Source organism: Astatotilapia calliptera, chromosome 22, assembly GCF_900246225.1.
Source record: "Astatotilapia calliptera chromosome 22, fAstCal1.2, whole genome shotgun sequence".
NCBI lineage: Eukaryota > Metazoa > Chordata > Actinopteri > Cichliformes > Cichlidae > Astatotilapia > Astatotilapia calliptera.
In genome coordinates this window covers 5,110,507-5,134,074 of record NC_039322.1, presented here as the reverse complement: position 1 = coordinate 5,134,074, position 23,568 = coordinate 5,110,507, and the positions used below count along the sequence as shown (strand labels likewise).

General features: G+C 38.1%; 2 protein-coding genes and 1 pseudogene across 2 annotated transcripts; all 3 read left to right on the top strand.

Annotated features, from left to right (window-relative positions):
- Positions 1-857: 857 nt before the first annotated feature.
- On the top strand, positions 858-10,068 carry LOC113015213 (class I histocompatibility antigen, F10 alpha chain-like; annotated as a pseudogene).
- Positions 10,069-14,584: 4,516 nt separating this feature from the next.
- On the top strand, positions 14,585-15,287 carry LOC113015216 (proteasome subunit beta type-9-like). Its single transcript, XM_026157169.1, has 2 exons — positions 14,585-14,895; positions 15,044-15,287. The coding sequence occupies exons 1-2, from the start codon at positions 14,685-14,687 to the stop codon at positions 15,169-15,171; spliced, it is 339 nt and encodes a 112-aa protein (XP_026012954.1). The 5' UTR covers positions 14,585-14,684; the 3' UTR covers positions 15,172-15,287.
- Positions 15,288-15,963: 676 nt separating this feature from the next.
- On the top strand, positions 15,964-22,246 carry tap2a (transporter associated with antigen processing, subunit type a). The gene is given in 12 exon segments (XM_026157174.1): positions 15,964-16,419; positions 16,422-16,539; positions 17,111-17,225; positions 17,316-17,446; positions 17,559-17,764; positions 18,281-18,478; positions 18,564-18,692; positions 19,140-19,328; positions 19,434-19,607; positions 20,048-20,207; positions 20,432-20,568; positions 21,783-22,246. Coding segments are annotated over 12 exon segments (2,160 nt in total). The 5' UTR covers positions 15,964-16,023; the 3' UTR covers positions 21,990-22,246.
- Positions 22,247-23,568: the final 1,322 nt, after the last annotated feature.

Sequence of the window (23,568 nt, the reverse complement as noted above, 5' to 3'; positions counted from 1 at the left end):
ATGTGAGTTACCAGAAAAAGCAATCCATTTAAAAATAATCCTGATGGACATTTTTGACAGATATGCTGCAAGAAAAATGCTTTGGGTGGCAAACAGTCTTGGCCTTTGCCCACAGCAAATTATTGAGCTGATGTACAGATGGCATGTTACTGTTTTTGTGTTATTTGTTTTTCACAAAATTAAGTCAAATCTTTACATAGAGCTGTGATTTTAAGTCATCATGGTCTTGAACGAGGGAATTTAAAATATATGGGCCTACGGTTCTACTGCATGTTAGCTGTAGTTATGCTGCAACAACACAGGATATAATCCAAGCAGCAATGATCCTCTTGTAAGTAGGAAAAACTCTACCTGCTGATGTGACTGTCCAGCGTTTGGCTTGAAAATATTCTCAAAAGAAGTGTTAGCTTTATGTGACTATGCCATGAGGAAAGCATGAATCAAGCTTTATGCTATAACTGCCTGTAGAACAGCTGAAGCTGTTCTTAGATTTTACTGGTCTGTGGGAGGTCTGGGCCTCTTTGCTTAGGCTACTGCCCCCGCGACCTGGCCTCGGATAAAGCGGATGAAGACTGGATGGATGGAATGGATGGATGAAGGATAAACAACAGTTTTAAAACTTTCTGTGAATTAATCAGGTTCAAACTAGAATTTGAAGTTTTGAAAGAAAAGAGGATCGAAAAATGACATTAAGACTGAATATATATTCATAAATCTATTTTGTGTTTTTTGAAGGGACAAGCAGGATTATTACAGGATGTCCTTAATGTGCTGTAGTTTTTTCTTATTGTGTTATTTAAAAAATAAAAAGAATTTATAATCTGTTTCCTGAGATCTCACAACATTAACTGTTTCTTACAGTGACCCACTCGCTGAAGTATTTCTACACTGCGTCCTCTCAAGTCCCAAACTTCCCAGAGTTTGTGGTTGTTTGGGATGGTTGATGATGTTCAGGTTGATTATTATGACAGCAACACGGGAGAAATCTGTGCCCAAACAGGACCTGGTTTGCCAGCAACATAGATCAGCAGTACTGGGAGAGTCAGACTGCAAAAAGGAGGGGTGACCAGCAAGTGGGTTCAAAGCCACATTGAGATTGCAAAGCAGCGCTTCAACCAAACTGGAAGGTTTGTTCATGTTTCACTTTACTGATATTCAGTGTTGGGACTAACGCGTTATTAAGTAACGCGTTACAGTAACTACGTTATTATTGTGGGTAACGAGCACGGTAACTAGTTATTATGCCAAAAATCAGGAACGCGTTAGTCGCTTACTGGGATTTAGATAGGGTCGTTACTCGTTACTTCGTGTGGTGGCTATCGCGGAGCTTCCACAGATTCAGTAACATTAGCAAGTGGTGGAGGCAGCAGGTGGATGAAGGAAAGGGAGCAGAAGGAAAAGAGACCCGAGCGGCCGCAGGTCCAAGTGTGAACTGAACTTCAGGTAAGAAAGTTATGACCTGCAGTCTCTCTGGGTCAGATATGAACCAAGCTTAGGTGGAGTTTATTTTCGTTATTCTGACTTTTTCCGTACTGCGTGCTAGCTAGCATGACGGAGTTTCTATACAGCTGGGTGGTGCTATGATTAACGATGTTAAACTTTATTTTGTTCATAAGTTATTAGAGTTGCCAACCGTCCCGTCTGGTATTCAGAGAAAATATTACGCGTTTCTTATTGAGGTGAAAAGGAACAGTTTGTCCCGTAATTCAGCTACAATGAAAAAGGCACAAAGCTGGAGTTATTCTGTGTTTACGCTGCACAGCTGCCTCTTCTTCTTTCATTCTCCCCCCTCCCTCTCCTGTTTCTACTTCAATCATGAAACTGATCAATGAATCAGCTGATCGGCTCTCTTGTTTGTTTATCGCTCACTTTGCGCCAGAAACAGGAAACCAGCGGATGTCGCGCTAAACAACAGCAGCACGTTTAAGCTTGATCAGCTGTTGTTAGAATTTATTTAATATTAATTTCTAGTATCAGCTGATGTTTGCTGGAGCCACAGCTGTAAAGCTGCTGGTCATGATATCGGTTTGGTTATCTGGTGAGAGGGAAACATGAAGATGAAACCAGGAGATGTCCTTACTGAATCATCAGAGCTGAACAGGTGATGGAGAAACAGGTTTACCTTTTAGGTGACATGAATGAGTTGAAGGGAAGTTATGAACTGTTTCTGAGAGACAAATAATAACAGGATCCTTTTCTAAGTAGCTGACAGCTGGTAACTGTGCAGGTGCGGATCTAGCAAAGTGTTGCCAGGGGGCATGTAGGGCATTAACGGGAAAGGGGGGCACAAAGAAATACTTTTCTTTCTTATTCTCATTTAAAATGTCTAGCTTTTAAAAAATAATTATCTGAATCTTACAACAAACAATTGATAGATTGATGCATATATACCATCAAAACAGTGCACATCACTGTCACAACAGTGTTTATTTCATTCAAAGGCTTTATGATTTTTCCTATAATGGTGGGCCAGTCTCTAGTAAAAATGTCCGGGCCAATTTTCTGTCCCAGTCCAGCCATGTATGCAGCTCATCTGCAGTCTGGTGTTGCCTACATCTTCCTATTCAGAAGGCAGAATTTCCGAGTTCTGAGTACAATCAAAGCACCACGACTGCAGTTTTTGTGTTGGATGTAAAAGGCGCAAATGACGCTGTGACGTAGGCTAGAATCATGGCAGCAGTCAATGACGGTCCAGGCGTGGGATTTCTCTCGTGGAAATATGCACATTATCTTTTCCTTTCTATTGGTAGGTGGCACAGTGCACTTGTGGCAAGTAAGCAAGCTAAAAGACTGGCAAAGTTATGGGAAGAAACACATTAACAAGAGAATTCTGAGTAAAACCAAAGTTACTTTCCCTAGTAACTAGTTACTTTGAAAGTAACGAGTAACTTGAAGTAACTGAGTTACTTTTGAGAGAAGTAACTAGTAATGTAACTAAGTTACTATTTTAAAGTAACTTACCCAACACTGCTGATATTTGCTGTTAATGTTTTCAGTGTGTTTTGTTTACAGTAGTAAACAGGTTTGCACACATTAAATGTTTCATTCAGATTACAGATTAAAATTATGAACATAATAATACGTAATAAATGTAGAACTACAGTCTGGGAAACTTTCATTTAATCCAAACAGCTTTAATGATCATGTTTGTATGAACTGCCATAATTTAACTGTTTAGTTGATCAAAATAATCAAATAATAAAGATAAATTCATGATATTTGAAGTTTTCGGTTTATATTTAGGATTTTTGTCTCTGAAACCTTGATGGTTGTTTTTGCTGCAATTTCTTAATAATCGATTATTCAGAAAATAATCTCCAGAAAAATCAGCAGGATCTAAATAATCAGTCTGAAGTGTGTTTGTTTTACAATTATTGTGAACCAATATTTGACTTTTAATAAAAACAATCCTGGACTGAAACTCTCCTTCAGTGGAAGCTTCTAGAAAGACCTCAGGACAGTCCGGTGTGTAGTTTTCCCGCAGTTATACGATTTTTGTTAGAACGATAGGAGGCTGCAGAGTTTCAGAGGATGGAAACTTAAACCCAGGATCAGGATCTGAGTCTGCTGCTCAAGATCCATCTTACTGTGTTTGTCTGTTCCTGCAGCTCACAGGAAGTCGCTCCGTGTCTCAGTTCAGACGACCCTCACAAATAATCACATGTTGTAATAAATTATAGAAAAAGAAAATATGTCAGACACCATCAACAGCATCTTAGGATGAAATAATTTATCATCTAGCTGAGATGTTAAATGTGCTGTGATGTCACAGTTTTGACAGCAGTTTTTCCAGATTCCATTAAACACATAATAATATTAATATTAATATTATGTTATATTTAATACAAAAAGTAGAATCAAACAGGGTTGACTTTGTAACAGGCTGAAAGTAGAGACAGCTCAAAGGCCCGTTCACTGTCCACGGCCTCTTTATGAATGGATTTAACTAAATGCATGAAAATAAAACATTCAGCCCGTTTTCATGAGGAAATGTTTTCAGGATTATCTTTCATTAGCAGAGGTTCCATAAATAAATCGGTGACAAACTTAAAGCTACTCTGTGGAAAATAAATAAATATTTAACTTTTAGTTTTACTTCAATAGGACAACAGTTTGGTGAGAAGTAGATAGACCAAAAATAAGAAACACAAACTAACAGACAGACGTTTAACAGCTAACAGTTTCTCTAAATTTTACACTGATTTTTATTTATTCTTTATTTATTTAAAAATAAGACCGTAAATATGAGTTTCAGTCTATGTTTAATATTTTTGGTCCCAGATTTAAAATTTAATGTTTGTTTTTTTTACTAATAAACAACAACCTGAAAATATAATCAAGGAAAGTAAAGTGTTAAAATGTCTTATTTTTCCCATAAACTGGCTGAAGGTTGATTATTAAGGTGGTGTCGTTAAATCAGGACGCCGTAAAATTTAGCAAGAAATTTCCAGAAAGCGGAGGAAAATAACAGCGTTCTGGGTCACTGAGCTGCTTTTTCCAGCGCTCAGTGACTAGTGATGTAATATTCAGGGTGGTATCAACAATACTGATCCGACACCGATACTTTGTACAAAAACTTAACGTGTTATTGTATTTCAAATTATAGCTTCATAATGATCACAGGACATCAGACTACTTGTTCTTATTGTTTAGTTATGAAGAATTGTCATATAGTTGTGAGTTAATTGACGCCATTTGAACACGTATATCTGGTCATTTAACATGTATATACTTGCCTGGACTTTCAACAAAAACATCAAAGGAGTAAAGACAACACCAGCTCATCCCACATTCACTTTGTTGCTGCCTATAAGGAGGTGTTTTTGCGAGATTTCCATGGACATTCACAGCGTCCTGATTTATTGATTAGCAATTATATAGTAATATAATAATAGTAATATAATTTATTAACCAAACAGGCTGGAAAAGTGTGGTGTGTAACTCCACATGTTCATATAAAGAAAATACCTGTGATGATGCACCGAGGCGTTTCTGTTGGCTTTGAGAGCAGCGATGTTATAAAAGCAGGAATGACTCCTCGTGTCGCTCTCACCTGTAGACTGTCGGCTCTCATCACAGCATCAGTGGCACTCAGGTTCCTACTGAAAGACACCCACAGATCTCTGTGCTACACATCCAATAATATCATTAACATGAATGTTTTAATATTTTTAGTGCAAAATCTGATCTGGTCACAGCGCTGAAAAACACCAAAGTGTCCCAGCATGGAGTCAAATTCAAAGTCGGAGTTATTGTTTCAGTCCTCTGCTCTTAGTAAATGTAATAAATTTGACAACATGGTTGTAAAATCTTAGAGGAACCTTTTTCACCTTTTTGTCAGGTCACAGCACAAGAAATTAACTGATTTATCAAAAATTATTTCTTGCATAGTCAACAATGATGACATGAAGCATTTGCTGGAGCCTGAAATACTGTAAGTAGAACTCCAGATTAGATTAATGTCACATGATCATATTAAACAGAGACACCTCTAGAAAAACCTCAGGACAGTCTGGTGTTTAGTTTTTTTTTTGTTGGAGGATTTTGTTGGACTGATGACGGCTGCAGAGTTTCAGAGGATGTAAATTTAAATCCAGAATCAGGATCTGTGTCGGCTGCTCAGGATCCAGCTTAGTGTGTTTGTCTGATCCTGCAGCTCACAGGAAGTTGCTCCACCTACAGCAGCATAGATAACCTGTGCAGTGATATCTCTGCAGGCAGGACGTAGATGTGCTAACGGGAGAAAATGAATTCTGTTTTTTCCCAGTGTCTTTTTCTAAAATCTACATTGTTAATGATGACTGGTTTTAAAAATCTTCCAATGAGACAAAAACAGCCATAAATGTAGATCCTCTATATGTTGATCACGTCTCTGTGTCAGTGTAAGACTTTAGTGCAGCCTCTCTCTGGTTCACTGCAGTCTTTGTCTCTGTGTTTCTCTCAGGTGTTCACATTTACCAGCGGATGTGCGGCTGTGAATGGGATGAAGAAACAGGTGAAGTGAATGGATATCACCAAGAAGGTTATGATGGAGAGGACTTCATAAGCTTTGACCTGAAGACAGCGACATGGGTCGCTCCAAAACAACAGGCTGTCATGACACAGATGAAGTGGGGAAATAACAGAGCTATGATGGCTCTGTATAAGTATTACCTCACCCAGATTTGTCCTGAGTCACTGAAGAAGTATGTGAACTATGGGAGGAGCTCTCTGATGAAAACAGGTAAAATTTATGACCAGAATTAGATTGTTAACCAAAAGTTATATGTCTCAGTTTATTACTTAATATGATATTAAATTAACCTTTTCATGCATGAATTATGAAAACCTCAATCAGAGCTTTTTTTTCTTGAGTACTTTTATTCATCTTAAGGCATGAAAAAAAGATTTTTCAAGTACTTTTCATTTTTAAAGAGTATTTTTACATGTCCACTTAGTTGTACAACAAACATTTTGACTTATGAATTTGACAATATATATATATATATATATATATATATATATATATATATATATATATATATATATATATATATTAAAAATATTTTATAACAGTATAACAATTTATGTAACAACTATAACAACTGTAACCCTGCCTATGGAGTGACTCATCAGTGTTCAATGTAGTGGTTTATGTGCAAGTTTACCATCAACACTGACACAAATACAAGAAAACAGATTTTGAATAGTTGTCCACTGTAGTGACCCCTATGTGTGAAAGGGTTTTTTGACACATTTTTTAAATTTAATATAATTTTATAAACTACATCACATCAAAAGAAATTGGTATGGTTTTAATAATAATAGTAATGGGCGACCGTGGCTCAGGGGGTTGGGAATCGCATCTGTAACCAGAAGGTCGCCGGTTCGATCCCTGGGCTCTCTGTCCTGGTCGTTGTGTCCTTGGGCAAGACACTTTACCCTACTTGCCTACTGGTGTTGGCCAGAGGGGCCGATGGCGCGATATGGCAGCCTCGCTTCTGTCAGTCTGCCCCAGGGCAGCTGTGGCTACAACTGTAGCTGCTTCCATCAGTCTGTGAATGTGAGAGTGAATGAATAGTGGCATTGTAAAGCGCTTTGGGTGCCTTGAAAAGCGCTATATAAATCCAATCCATTAATAATAATAATAATCTTGTTGGTTGTTGGTCATCATAGCAGATCATCTTCCACAGTTTTAGCTCTGATATACTCATTTCTAATCCTTCTCACTCCTTATGATAATTTTAATATCATCAGTTCTGTCTCCTGTATTTGTCTCAGTGCCACCATCCTCAGATATTAAATCACAGCAGGTCTCACTGCCATCTTCTAAACCTTCCTTTCCACTCTTGCTCGTCTCCATCCACTCCACCTTGTCCGCGCTCTTTTCTTCACGTCTCGTCTGCACTATGCACCCCTCCAGCTCAAATACAAGTAATAGTAATAATACAGAAAGAATGAACTGTTTGTCTTTACTCCACAGTTGTCCCCAAAGTGTCTCTCCTCCAGAAGTCTTCCTCCTCTCCAGTCAGCTGCCACGCTACAGGTTTCTATCCTAACAGAGCCGAGATGGTCTGGAAAAAAGATGGAGTGGAGCTTCATGAGGGTGTGAACAAAGGAGAGATTCTCACCAACAATGACAGGACCTTCCAGATGAGTGTTGACCTGGATCTCTCATCAGTCAAACCTGAAGACTGGCACAGATACAGATGTGTGTTTCAGCTCTCTGGTGTGAACGAGGACATCGCCACCAAACTGGACAAAGCAGTGATCAAGACCAATGAAGGTGAGTCTGGAATCAGGATCAGATGAGTGATGAACATGGGAAACACACACTTGAATTACTGCAATACCCTGTGGTTCATGTTGGATGAGAAAGTTTGTTTGCTTTGATATTCTTTCTGTCAGCTTCTGTCAGAATAATTTTAAGACCTAAATCAGTTTAGACCAAGTTGTGTTTTTCCACCACATTTTTTCCTTGCTGAACATTGATGAATATAAAACATGTTCATGTGTGGCCACTGATTATCTGACTAATGGACAGTTTTAGAAGATTAAATAGTAAATTGGGGAAAATGTATATTTTGAAACATATGTTCAAATTTATTGGCAGTGTATTGAAATTTAATTTAATGGCAGAACTTTTATTGTTGGAATGAAAACAAACATTAGTGAGACAAACATGTAGTGACCATAAACGAAGCTCTTGTACATGATTGTTATCTGATTGGAAACTTTTTGTTCTCACCTTTTGTTTGTTCTGTGATCCACAGGAAATTCCTTCTCCCTGATCATCCCTGTTGTTGTTGCTGTGGTTGTTCTTGCTGCCATCGCTGTGATCACATTCATTATTTACAAAAAGAGGACAGGTGAGAAACAAACTTCCTGGATGTTTCTTGTATAATGCAACAACAATGATGACATAGTGCAAACAATAATAATGATAGTAAGAGTAATATGACTTAATTGAAGTCATTATTAACAGTTTTCAAAAGAAAACAAACAATGCACACAGGATTAAACAGGTAACAACCAAAAGCAGTGTAAGCTGAGTCTTCAGATTAATATTTAAGTATTTTAACACTTTCTCTGCCAGCAGGATGATCAGACTCTTTTAAATCCTCAATATATTACAACGATATTCATTAATCATGCTCGTTGTGTTTCATAACTTGCCCCTTCATTTCTCTGCACATGTAGATTTTTGTCCAGTTACTTCACTTTTTCTTCTTGTCTGTTATTTACTTTTTTCTGCATCATTTTTCTTTCTGTCTTTGTGTTTTTTTTGTTTTTGTTGGGGTTTTTTTTTTTTACACCTGAGCTACAGTTTGGTTGTCAGGGAACAAAATAACCACCAACTCAGTTATTGAAACCCAAACATTGTTTCTCTTTTCTTAACCATCAACTCTGCCAAACAAACACATCCTAAGGTACACCTTTACCTGCATTAGAAATGTGTACGTTCTCTACCTTCAGTCGCTTTACTTATAAATTTAACACGAGCACATTTTGTGGGAAAAGTCAGAATATATCTATAAACACATTAGTGAGTAAGCCCAGTGTCTATGTTTTTAATTTTACACATTAAATTAATGCTTTTGTCCAGATTACAAAATGAAAATATGAAATTATGTTTGATGCCTTGTACAATACATGAAAAAAATTGTGTTAACATTTACAACAAATTACTAACATGATGTATTTTTTCCTTTTTATTTCAGAGAAACGTCCCCCATCTCGTAAGTTACACATTGTCCCTTTTCTCTAATCTCTTGTCTACACTAAATTAAAAAGGGTTTCTGTACTTTAATCTAAACAGTCTTTCAGGGCTGTTTCCTGTTGTGTTCGATTGTTGTAAAAGTGACAGATGAGAGCAGGATGTGGACTAACATTGTGTTTCTGACCCTACAGCTGTAGAGAACCGTGAAGTCAAGGAGCAAATGCTTCCTCAAGCCGAAACCACAAACAGCTCTGCACACAGTGAGTTACTTCATATTTGTGTCTCATGTTTTAGCTTTCTTTTAAAACTTATGTAAAATAGTGGCTGTACTAAAATCTCCTTTTTAAATATATCCAAAAAAAAGTGCTTTAGTATAACTAAATCATATAAGAGAAAGACGCTTTCAAAATAACGTTTCATGAAATGATTTAACAAAATGAAAACAAATGTGTTAATTCCATTCAGAAACATATGAAGTAAATACTCGATTGAATCAGAATTTTAGATCTTAATGAAACTGTAAATATGTTATTTGTGGATCTGAACAATCCTAACATTTATTTTATTTCTTTATGTCTACAGAGAACATGAGAGAAGACGTGTCAGCTCGTTCTTCTCCATAAACTGGAATTCATTGAATTCGTTGATTCGTTGATTGTTCACAGACTTTAGATCTGTTAAAAAGATCTAAAGTCTAAAATATAGTTGCAGATGCTTATTAGTCAAGATTTAATGGAAAGGAGTTTGAAAATGAGTTGGCAAATGTTTAACATATACATCATAATGGTGGCATTAAATTATTCTGAAGATCTAACAAAGATGTGACCACCTGGAGAGACGTAAAACACAATAAAAACAATATGAAACAATGAAAGCATCACAGCAGTCTCAATACAATCATAATTAAACCTTTGTATGTTCATCTTCACTCAAACATATATTAGTTTAGTGTTTCTGGTTTTCTTGTAAATTATTGAATCACTCATGAATGCTGAGATTCCCTCACTCTCAGTGATAAAGGAATCATAATAAGATATTTCTAAATCTTGTACGTTTACTTAAAATTTGATTTAAAAGACAAACTTGTGTTGAATTCCAGGAGACCGTAAAAGATTTTACTTTATATCTGATTTATTTCTTAATTAATAAAGATTATGTTTATTCTCTGTTGTTTGATTTAAGACATGTTTTGAGTGTTTTTGATTTTAGAGTTTAGTTCAAGTTGAGATTCTGGAGGGTTGTGTGGGTTATGTTTTTAACACATTGGTGGGTGTGTTTCTGTTTATATATCAGTAAAACTGCATTGCTCTTTCTCGCCTTTTTGTACTCTTGCTTTTCAATAAAGTCCCAAATAATCCAAATTTCTGTGACTTTTTAAAAAAATAAAATGTACACTTGGCTAAAGTTTCATGAATCCAGCCCAAATATTAATGGATTAGCTACAATTTAACTTGTGATAGTAGCTCCGTAAGCTTAGGTGTAATGATGCCAGCTCCAGTCCATTAAGTGTCCTTGTGACAAAAGTATTGTGTGTGTGTTGTATTGTGGTTCGATGTTTGCTTTTGTGGATGTTTATTTTTTTCATTTGGTTTACCAACACTAGACTTGACAATTTGCATATGATGAAGTAACTGACCTCACAGCCCATTGTTCCTTCAGTGGGCTGGTTTCAGCTATTGTGTAAATGTACTGTTTATGGGAAACCTGCAGTCAGCTGAGACTGAAGAAGTCACCTGGATGAGAGTGACGAAATGTTTCTCCCACTGAAAACTATGTCCAGATGAACAGAATCAACCTTCACACTTTATAGACTTGTGCTTTTCCAGAATGGTCGCCTGAATCAGGTAGAGTATAAAAGGAAGCCAGCTGCTTTTAGGGGGGTTGGGTTCTTTGGCGTGTGTTGGCACATAAACTCATACTTTATTTAATAAAGACTACCAGTTGATGGCAAAATTTAATTCCAGTCTCGTGCCATTTTGTTTGAATTGACACATGACCGCCAGCCAGCTTGACGGAGTTTAAAAGAACTGTTAGTGCAGAGATTTTGAAATAATGTTTGCCGAACATTAATAATCAAGGCTTCTTAAAACCAAATGGTGTTACATCTATAGCCACTGTTTGGTGTTTTAACAATGTAAGGCTTGAGATGCTCTCAGCCACATGTCTCAGATTATTTTAGTTGCTGATAGTTTAGCAGAAAATCTACACTGAACCCTTCAAGCCAGTAGATCCACAGTATGAATAAATATGATTGTAAACAAAAAGCAAACTGATAACAATTTAATGATTCAGATTTAGTCCTGTGAAGTTTATATTTATATGTATTTATGCTTTACATATATATCACATATATAATTCATTCAGAAACAGACTTTGCACATTCAAAACATGAGAGGACAATAAGTGCTGCGAAATTATTTATATTTTGAGCTAAATGCTCCTTCATCCTACAAGCAAAACTAATTTCCATGTGCTCTGAAGAGTGACAGTAACAAAGCTTTGTTAGAGCAGCTGCTTCACCCATGAGTGGCTAAAGTATTTGGAATATGTGAGGAGTTATCTGCTAAAAACAGGTTAGTTCAGATGCTGATGTACATTCATTTTGCAGATCTGCCCTTTTTCACTCTTTGTTGTGTTGAATGCTTCATCCACTTTACAAGTACTTATAATATGTTAGTTCATTTTCTGTTTATTCAAAACACCTTTCATGGCTTTGTCCTTAAAAATATGAGCAATTTGACAGAAATCACACCAGATATGATGAATCTCACATTTCATCTCAAAATATAAAGAACTCTGAAAAAGTCTTGAGCTATCTGTCATTTTTTAAAATACTTTATTAGGAATAGGTGCAATGATTTATGGAAAAATGAACAAACATACAAACAAAAGTATAAATTCAGTATATGAGGCAAAAAGAGAGTCTGTATAATTCTAACAAGTTTGAAAGTGAACATTCGGTATGATCGTCTTTAACAAAGACTCTTGGGCAGCTTTGTTGTCATTTCCTTTATGAGGTCTTCAGGAAGAGTTCTCCAGACTTCTTGAAGGATGTTCAAAGCTAATTTTTCTGTTCTCTGTGAAGATATTACACAGAGACTATAGACCATAAACTAGAGACAGTTTTCTATGTAAGTTTTCAGCTCATAGCTCTTTGGGAATAAGAAGAAACACTTTGAAAGACTTTCTAAAAGCCTGGAGAGTTATTGATAAAGACTAGTTAAAAATTAAAACAAAGTCTGGCTCTTTGAAAAGAAAATATAAAGAAATAAGAATAAGGGGCGACTCAAGAATTTAACACGATATTGAAATTTCCTCCTAACTTTGAACTGTGTATCTGTCTCTTGTATAATTTTGTATTGTATAATAGAGTAGCTATTGTTCTTTACATTATTTACAAGGACAGTTCACCCTGCAAATTCACCCCAGGGTGAGACCATGCAGTGCTCAGAGAAACTACATGATAAAGAGTAAATAAAATAAAGAGCTATACAAATCTACAGGTATCATTTAGCGTGTTACTGTACATGTTAAGGTTTATGAGTACAATTAGAGAAAGACTGAACAAATATGGTATGTTTGGTTAGTTGTTAGTTGTCAGGTGAAAGTCTCCTCCTCCTTTCTAAATTCCAGTGCAGATTAAGTTTTAAAGTTTCAACAGAAAATACCAAAGTGGAAATGTTTGGCCTTAATGCACAGCACCATGTTGAGGAACAAATAAATAAACACAGCATATCAATTGTCAACATGGTGGTGGAGGAATGATGACGCAAGCTTGTTTTGCAGCCATGGGAACTAGACACGTTGCAGCACAGACAACTATATGTTCACAACCACATCATGTCCAATTACGAACCACAATCTAACTTCTTTAGACTGTAGAAAGAGGGAAAAACCATATAATTAAATCAGGTGATTTGAACAAGGAACCTCACAGTCAACAGTGCTGAGCACTGTACCTCTGTGCGTTCAAACTGGAAAATCACACAAATTTAATAATTTGTTTGTCTTTTGTCTGTGATTGTAAATGTGAGTTACCAGAAAAAGCAATCTATTTAAAAATAATCCTGATGGACATTTTTGACAGATATGCTGCAAGAAAAATGCTTTGGGTGCCATACAGTAAGTCTTGGCCTTTGCCTACAGCAAATTATTGAGCTGATGTACAGATGGTAGGTTACTGTTTTTGTGTTATTTGTTTTTCACAAAATTAAGTCAAATCTTTACATAGAGCTGTGATTTTAAGTCGTCATGGTCTTGAACGAGGGAATTTAAAATATATGGGCCTACTGTTCTACTGCATGTTAGCTGTAGTTATGCTGCAACAACGCAGGATATAATCCAAGCAGCAATGATCCTCCTGTAAGTAGGAAAAACTCCACCTGCTGATGTGACTGTCCAGCGTTTGGCTTGAAAATATTCTCAAAAGAAGTGTTAGCTTTATGTGACTATGCCATGAGGAAAGCATGAATCAAGCTTTATGCTATAACTGCCTGTAGAACAGCTGAAGCTGTTCTTAGATTTTACTGGTCTGTGTACAATCATACAAATTTAGCTTTGCCAGCAGATTGTTGTCAGGTTTGTTCCTGGTGGGAGCTGGTCTGCAGTGTCAAGACCCCGATGAGGACGACGGGCATGCAGTTGAGCGTCCCTGAGACGGTTTCTGACAGTTTGTGCAGAAATTGTTTGGTTGTGCAAACCAATTGTTCCAGCAGCTGTCTGGGTGGCTGGTCTCAGACGATCTTGGAGGTGAACCTGCTGGATGTGGAGGTCCTGGGCTGGTGTGGTTACACGAGGTCTGCGGTTGTGAGGCCGGTTGGATGTGCTGCCATATTCTCTGAAACGCCTGTGGAGACGGCTTATGGTTGAGAAATGAACATTCAATGCACGGGCGACAGATCTGGTTGACATTCCTGCTGTCAGCATGCCAATTGCACGCTCCCTCATTGCTTGTGGCATCTGTGGCATTTTGCTGTGAGACAAAACTGCACATTCCAGGGTGGCCTTTTGTTGTGGGCAGTCTGAGGTACACCTGTGCACTACTCATGATGTCAGATCAGCATCCTGATGTGGCACACCTGTGAGGTGGGATGGATTATCTCAATATAGCAGATGTGCCCACTACCACACATTTGGACTGATTTGTGACCACTGTTTGGGAGGGATGGTTATATTGTGTATCTGGAATGAATTTTAGGTCTCTACGTCCATCCCATGGGGAATGGGAGCAGTAACAAAGGTGTTGCGTTTATATTTTTGTTGAGTGTATATGCTTTAACAAAAAGGAAAGTTATAAGGCTAATCTTAAAAGTAGAGATAGTGTCTGTCTTCTGGCTCCAAACTGGAAGCTGGTTCCACAGATGAGGGGCCTGAAAACTGAAGTCAGCGGATTAAAAGATCACAGATAAATTTTATGCTAATAATGTGAAAATAATGTGTCTGAACTCCCTCTGACGGAATATATCAGCATATAAGCTGCTTTTTAATGGTACGATCATCTTACCGAACCAACACACTTGACATTTGTTGTGTTCCTGTGCCCTTTGACTTTCAGGTGTTTGCAACCCTGAACGGCCTCCTGACACGTCAACCGTTTGCAGTCGGTGGCTCTGGCAGTTCGTATGTGTATGGGTTTGTTGATGCTGAGTATCGGAGAGGCATGAGAAAGGAGGAGTGCCAGCAGTTTGTCGTTAACAGTAAGATTATTATTCCACTTTTTTTCTGGCTTTTGTTTAAAAAAAATTTGATTTGACTACCTACAATATTTTTCATTAAAAATATTTAAGTATTTTTTTCACATGTTCTCTGCACCTGTCTTACTGATGCTCTTATTCTGTTCTGTAGCTCTCACTTTGGCAATGAACCGTGATGGGTCCAGCGGTGGCGTGGCCTATGTTGTCACCATTGATGGGCATGGCACAGAGGAGAAAGTTGTTCTAGGAAATCAATTGCCCACCTTCTTTGATCAGTGACATGTTTGTTGTCCTCACAGCAGCTGTGGCAAACCTGTCAACTAAGTCAGCTTGTAATATGTAAACACTGAACAACACTTTTTGCCAATAATTAAATAAAAGAAAAATAACTCCCATGTTTCTGTTTATTATCAAAAGTATATTGTTAATGTTGATATTGAACTATTGAATTTAAAATATAAACAATTAAGCTTATAATATTTTATCTTTGATTTAATTACCATGTTAATTTTATTGGTATTATTTTTTTTAACTACTTGACTTACTGGAGGAAATGCAGTTAACATGCTTTTCTTTGAAATAAAACCCAGAAGTTTCTTAAGCCTGTTCGTAGACATACAATTTATACACACTAGGAGCAACAGCAGCTGTCTGAGGTATTTAGCCTGGGAGACCCTCCTCTTAAAACTGAAAGTCGGAGTTGTTTCACGGATCAAGAACAGTAGCTTATTCTTCCCAGTATTGAGAATACATGGAACATAATTAGATTCTGAAAATGACAAACATATGACAAGTCTGACGCAGTCCTGTGAAATTTAAATTTAAATATAAACTGTTGAAAGATTTACTGATAATCTTCCTTTCAGCAAATAATCATTTTAAAGGCTGTTTTTAAGGAACAATGTCTCACACACTGAATGTACAGTTTTAGTTTTAAAGAGAGTGATGCCTGTTTGGACAGCAGTAGTGATTATGGTTACTTATTTAGCAGGCCTGCATCGTGTTGCCTTCTGTATTTTGGATTTGTGGGAAACCCCTCATCCTGTAAGAAAATGAAACTGAAAGCAAACTAACCCTAACACTCTGGTCCTGCGACACAGCAGGTCATTTGAGGACGAGTGTTGCCGAAAAATGGCAGCGATCACAGTAACAACAATGCGCAAAGTCGTTGCTTTTATTTTAGCAGTTTCTGTCGACCTCTTGTTGTTTTACGCGTCAGGATTTGCGGTGTTTCACAGCGTCTTTGGACACTTTACGCGTCTCTGGCTCTGTGCGGCTCTCCGCTGGTTGGCTCTTATCGGTGTCTCTCTGCTCACACTCGGGGTTCCCAAAGCGCTGCTGATTCGGTTTATAACGGTTCACAGTCTGCTCCCCGCGGTGTTTGAGACCGGGACCAACGCATTTTACAGAGAGGAGAGCGAGTGCGGCCAGCTGGGAGATGTGCGCTGCTGGCTCATGTTCAGCGGAGCTTCGCTCGCTGCTGCGCTGTTTTGGGAGATCACCATCCCGGACACCGACGAAGAGGCCCAACCGGTAAAGAGAAGAAACAAAAGGCGAGAGTGCTTTTCATGAGAGTCGTCCGCCTGTACAGACACGATTATCCCCTGATGCTCGGAGGACTTGTGTTTCTGTCACTGGCTGTCATCTGTAAGTAGATTTAATATTTTAGGATTTGACAAAGGTGGTAGTGATGCTAAGATAACAGTAGTGCTGACATATATATACATGTACATGTTGAGCCCTTGGTACTTCCCCGGCATTTCGTGTTCCTTCTTTCTGGCTCAGAGAAGAGCTCGAGAAGATGTGGAGGGTGAAGGTAACAGTGGTCCCAGTGGTAATCCGAGCACTAGGTGCAATGACTCCCAAGCTAGGCGAGTGGCTCCAGCAGATCCCAGGAACAACATCGGAGATCTCTGTCCAGAAGAGCGCAGTCCTAGGAACAGCTAAGATACTGCGCAGGACCCTCAAGCTCCCAGGCCTCTGGTAGAGGACCCGAGCTTGAAGGACAGACCGCCCGCAGGGGAATTAATATTTCAATTTCGGAAAACAGCCTCAAAAGAGCTGGTATCTAATGGCTGGTTTGTAATCTAATTTTCAAAGTGGTGCTTTCGATTTGGGATTTTCTGGGACTGCTGAATGTCATTATAAATAATTTCCTCAGGGATTGATAAAATATTCTGATTCTGATTGATATATCACCTGGTGCATCTCTTCTCAGGTGAGATGTTCATCCCTTTCTACACTGGGAGAGTCATTGACATCCTTGGAAGTAATTACCACGAGAATGACTTCCTGTCTGCTCTCGTCTTCATGGGCCTTTACTCTCTGGGAAGGTATGAGGCAAGCAGTGTTTTTCCTCCACATTTATCCTCTGTTTGTTCCTCACAGGTAACATCTAACAGATTTTCTCTTTGATTGATTAGTTCTGTCAGTGCTGGCTGCAGAGGGGGTCTCTTGACTTGTGCCATACACTCCTTTACGTGCAGAATTAAAGTTATGCTGTTTGAAGCTTTGACCAAACAGGAAATTGGATTCTTTGAGACCATAAAGACAGGTAAGGCTGACATATGCAAACAAAGGACAAAGCATGTCAGATAAAGCCTGAACAGTTGGTTACATAATAGACTGAAGATGGCACACAGTGACCTTTTTTTTTCTCCGTGCAGGTGAAATCACATCCAGGTTGTTTAAAGACACAACCTTAGTGGGAAAAACAGTGGGTTTGAATGTCAATGTGCTGCTGAGGACATTCCTTAAAACAATGGGAATGATCTACCTAATGATGAACCTTTCATGGAAGCTTACATTTCTTGTCCTGATGGAGACACCGATCACCGGCCTCTTACAGAACATCTATGACACACACTACCAGGTAAAAGCAGGTTAACAGGAGACAATGAATTACAATTTGATCTGCAGAACGTCTTCAAACATTGTCAAAATTCTGTCTTGAATCAATATAATTCCCCCGAGACTTATATGATTTCACACATCCCAGTTTGAGCTTTGATGTTTGCTTTGATCAGGTGTGTTGGAATTTTTCCTCAAGTCCAAAACCATGCCCTTGGTTTTTGATATGTTGAGCTGGAGATAAGAATTTTCACACCACCTGACAACGTGCTGATAGGGCTAAGGCTGGTTTGCACAAGGAAACCAGAAAAAGTCTGAAACATTGATTCAGATGAAAGCATGTGTATGTCTTACAGACTAAAACAAAAAAGATTTCTCCTATGTGTAATATTAAACTCTAAACATATCTCCTTCCACTATAATGATTGATTTGTTCATGTTGATAACACAGGACTCTTGTTCCCTGTGATCAAGAGCAAAATTATTAATAATACTTAACTATATTTCTATATTTCCTTCTCCTTTATACTTTCCTCAGAGATTGTCCTTGGCTATGCAGGGCTCACTGGCTTTGGCAAATGAAGCTGCAAATGAGGTAGTGTCTGGTATCCGTGTGGTACGAAGCTTTAACACAGAAAAACACGAAACCCGTCGCTATGACAACTGCTTGATGGACACACACAAGCTCAGCATTCGACAGTCCACTGTCGGGGCTGTTTACCTGCTTTCACAGAGAGTGAGAAGCTACTTTTTTTTGTGTTTTTCTCAGAGATCATTGTGTATTACAGTTTTAACACCATGTAATGTGTGTGTGTCTACAGCTGACAGGGCTGGTCATGCAGGTCTTTGTGTTATACTATGGCCGGCTTTTCATCCAGAGCGGACAGATAACCATGGGCAACCTGGTTTCCTTCATCCTCTATCAGTCAAATCTTGGAACCAGTATCAGGGTATCCCATAATGCTTTGTGCTCTATCATTTACTTTCATACAACCACGGCTCACATCTGGCATGCCAAAGTACTTTATTACTTTTGGCAGGACAATTCATACAACCCATGGCACCATTTATGCATTTGCTGATAAATAAGCGGTACAATTTGTAGACTCTTAAGGTAAAAGGCATTGAATACAAACATATTTATTGTTGGAACATAAGACCTTACACCAGCCTCACAACATTTTTAGGTGATCCTCAGCAGAGATGGCAGAGAGATCAGATGACCTAAGATGTTTCAGTGGTTCAGAGCTTTTAAACTAGACTAAAATATATATAATATTACACTTTTTAAAACATCTGGTTATCTGAGAAAATTAATGCATTTAACATACTGCACCTATAGACACTGTAAATTAAAACATGTTTGTTAATCATGTCCTGTGACTCTAATCTTCCAGACACTCACCTATGTCTTTGGTGACATGCTGAACTCAGTGGGGGCTGCCGGGAAAGTGTTTGAGTATTTGGACCGAAAGGCTCTGGTCAGCACAGATGGAAAACTCCAACCTGATCAGCTGAGAGGAGACATCAGCTTCAGGAGTCTCAACTTTGCCTATCCTGCAAACCCCAACAAAACAGTGCTACAGGTGAGATGGCAGGACAGATGGGTTGGTTAGTGGGGGTGTGATTGTCCTATCCATTTATTCTGTTACCATAACCACTGCTGTTCTTAAATTTATCACTCTTTTCAGGACTTTTCCTTGGAGCTGAAGCCTGGTCAGATAACAGCACTGGTGGGTCCGTCTGGAGAAGGAAAAAGTACCTGTGTGAGTCTGCTGGAGCGATTCTACGAGCCCCAGGAGGGAGAAATCCTGCTGGATGGAAAACCACTAAAATATTATGATCACTGTTTCCTCCACAAGAAGGTGATTCATCATCAGAGCTTTTTCCTGATCAATCAAGCTGTTCTTTGATTAGAGCGTCAGTCTCCTGTCTGTTTTTAAATTACCTCTTTGTTCAAATTTAACAAAATTAAATGGTTATGGTATTAAATGTGTAAATTCCTAATTCAATTCAAGTTTCAATTCAGTTTAATTAATATAGCACCAAATCACAACAACAGTCGCCTCAAGACACTTTATATTGTAAGGTAGAGACCACACAATGATAACAGAACAGCTCAACAATCAGATGAACCCCTATGAGCACGCACTTTAGTGACAGGGTGAAGGAAACACTCATTTTTGAGACTGGGTTGGGAGTGAGGGGAGGGAGACGAAAGAGATGAATTATATTAACAATCTATGTAAGAAGTCCATATGTGTCTATATGTATGATGTGTTATGGTGTTATGTGTGTTCAATAGATTGCTGTGGTGAACCAGGAGCCTGTGCTTTTCTCTGGCACCATCAGACAAAACATTGAATACGGGCTTAAAGGCTGCTCTTTGGATGAAATCAAGGAAGCAGCAGTGAAAGCCAACGCCCACGACTTCATCATGCAGCTGGAGAAAGGCTACGATACAGGTGAACAGTTTTAACTTCCTCTCAGGCAGTTTTACATGGCTGCATACAGACCTGCATTTGTATGTCTGACAAAATTTTACAGCAAACTAGACTCTGTGCATAAAAAAATGCATTTTTTTGAGAGTTAGTGTGATTCATGTTTCTTGTATTTTCGGTTGTTTCTTTTTTTACATTTTACATATTAAATCTAAATCTTTGATTTTATGATGTTGTCCATTTCTCAGAGGTGGGTGAAGGTGGAGGTCAGTTATCCAAGAGTGAGAGGCAGCGGATCGCCATTGCTCGAGCTCTCATCAGACGGCCCCAGGTCCTCATTCTGGATGAAATCACCAGCTCCCTGGATGCTGAGAATGAAAACAAGGTATTTTACATATTTAAATGTTTCCTCAGCAGACAAAAGCTTCTAGGTTTATGTCTCAAGCATGTCTGATACTAGAGATTAAACAGTGAAGGGTCCGCAGCTTCACCACTCCAGGAATCCATAAATAGGAAAACAGTTCTTACTAAAAACCGACTAAAGTGGGAACATTGCTCTTAGGATACTGAATATAAATTGCTTGTTTAACTTAGTTTTCAGTATGATAATCAGTGTCTGATTCACAAAAATGAAATTTTCACTCAAAAATGCAAAGATTAATGTGCTTTGACCCCCCAACGTAGTGTTTACTAAACGCAAAAATACTTATAGCTTTAAGTGGTGCTCTAGCAAAGTGACCCCTGCGAATTTGAGAAAAAAACAACACAAAACACAAATTTTGGTGAAAAAAACCCTAGATATGCCCAACAAAATGAAAAACATGACAACACTCAGCGAAATACTCGAGAGAGCTGCACGTGGTAAACTGTTATGATGCAGGAATGCTGGACTGCCGGAGAGGCATTAAGGAGAAATGAATAACGCTCTCTGATTGGCTACTTTCAAACCTCACAGCTCTGAGTACACGGGTATTTCACCATTTAGGTATTTCAACCTTTACAGTTGCTTTGTTTTCACTCTATGGTACTAAAACATGCACATAGATTTATATATTGTTTATGGAAACTTAGCGGTATTTCTGTTAACAATTTATGTCTGTTAGTGACAATTAGTGAATTATATTGTTCTAAATAATTTAATAATAAAACACATGACAAATTATATATTGCCATAGAAAGACTGTAGAGGTTATTTACAGTTTCTGTGAAATTGCCAGTGTTTCCATGAATTATTAGTTATGTTTCAAGGATCTGTTGCTAATCAGCCTTATCTTTTATTTATTTCACAAAACGAAGTGTACTCACAGAATTAAAACCCAACACACCTCTTATTTAGGATCATTGAATGTATAAAAATAAATGCATTTAAAAAAAAAAAAGTAATTGCTTTAACAGAACAGCTTATTCTGTCTCTGTTATGTCAACTAATATTTGTTATTAATTTATTTAAAACATGTCCTGATAATGGGAGTGGTGTATTTTTAAATTCCTTCTGTGAATACAGCACAGGCTCCTACTGATGTCCATGAACACTGCTTTCACTTAAAAACAGACTCAGTTGATACTAATAATATATTTTCTCCTTCTGTCTCTGCACAGATTCAACAGTCTCTCTCTAGCATCCCCAACCAGACCCTCCTGGTGATCGCTCACAGGCTGAAGACCATCGAGAACGCAGATCAGATCGTTGTTGTAAGTGGTGGCAAAGTTAAAGAGCGAGGGACTCACCAGGAGCTGATGGACATGAAGGGAAGCTACTACAAACTGAAAGAGGAGCTCTTCACTGAAGGAAACTCACCACAGTGAGAAACCACTGAGTCTGTGCTGAAGCTCGATGTCCTGAGATCATTGATGTATAAAACTCTGCTGCAAACAGATGTGTGAGAACGAGCCGGAGGTTATGTAAATACTGAATAAATGTTGTTTTTTATATATTTGGTACTAAACCTTTGATTAAATTATACATATATTTGATTTTTTTTCTTACATATGTATCTTCATGATATAATCTTGTTCCATTTCCTGGCTTTTGATAAAGGTGAATAAATGTTTAACACATCAAATGTATGACGCCATAAACCTTCATTTATCATTAATCAGAGAGATCAAAGGTTACTTTATTTCCCTCCAAAAACATCACAGAAAATTAATCACAGACTCAATTTTTCAATCCCATATTTACTTAAAAAAACTTTTCACTGGACATTTAATGGTTTTGGCCATTTGATAAATTTTTCCCAATGAAGGAAAAACTGAGATGGTCACATTTTCAAAATGCCACAAAATGGGTGCAGCTGAAATTAAAAAAATAGTAGCCTGTTACTTTACTGTGACAGGAAAAACAATTAAAAAATAATAAGTAATTGTACTAAACACCTAAATTACATTAATACTCATGCTTGTAGTAATCTAAGGGCTTCTGTGATCACAGATCAGTGCCTCTCCTGTTCATTGTGTCTCTGGTATCTCTGGTTTTGAAGGATCTAACTGCATTTTTTGCCCTGAATGAAAATGAAAGAATTTTAGATACATGCCATCAAATCTAAGCGAGGGTTGGGTTTTATTGTTCAAGCTGATGGAAACTCCCCGAGTGTCAGAGCTGTTTTTACTGGCAGTGAAGTTTTCTGGAAAGTTGCCTGATGCCATAAACACAAAACACAGCAAAACACCAACCCCCCCTATCGACAAAGGTCAAGCTCACCTGAACCAACGTGTCGCCATTTGGTCATCAGTCTGTCAATCTATAAAATGGCGGCTGAGGTCAGGTGACTCTAACAGGGTCAGAATTTGTTTCTTTTAATTGTTAATGAACTTTAGAACTTAACCAGCGCTGTGACTTTAAAGTTTTATGAACATGTTGTATTTGTACTGCAGCCCACAGCTAAATGTGTTCTAAAACCTTGTTAACACTGCATTTATAAAAGATGACATGAAAACTCAAACAATGGAAACATCACTGCTGTGTCTGCTAACGACAGGACATTTAAAACAAGTTTAATCATCTTCATTTTTAGCTCGTTTTGGTGCCATATTTTCCCCTAACATTAGATTAACTCATTGTCATTAGCGGGGGGTAATATTCTTGTTCAGGAGTGACATTTGGTCTTTTATTTTCACCTAAAACTCCGCGTCACAGTCCATCTGAAAACAAAGACTTTTCTTCGATGGTTAAACTCTGATAGTTTGGAGTTCCCAGATTTCTGCTGCAGGTGTGACTCAGTCCTAATCTTGGCTATTTCCCATCCACAATCCTGCACCGCCTGGAGGTTACAAAGGCAGGAGGGCACAAACTCCCATCCGCCATCTTAGGCCAACACTGAACACTGAGTCACAAAATGGCCGACTCTTTCAAATAAAGTTAGACACTCGGTAAAATGATAGACGA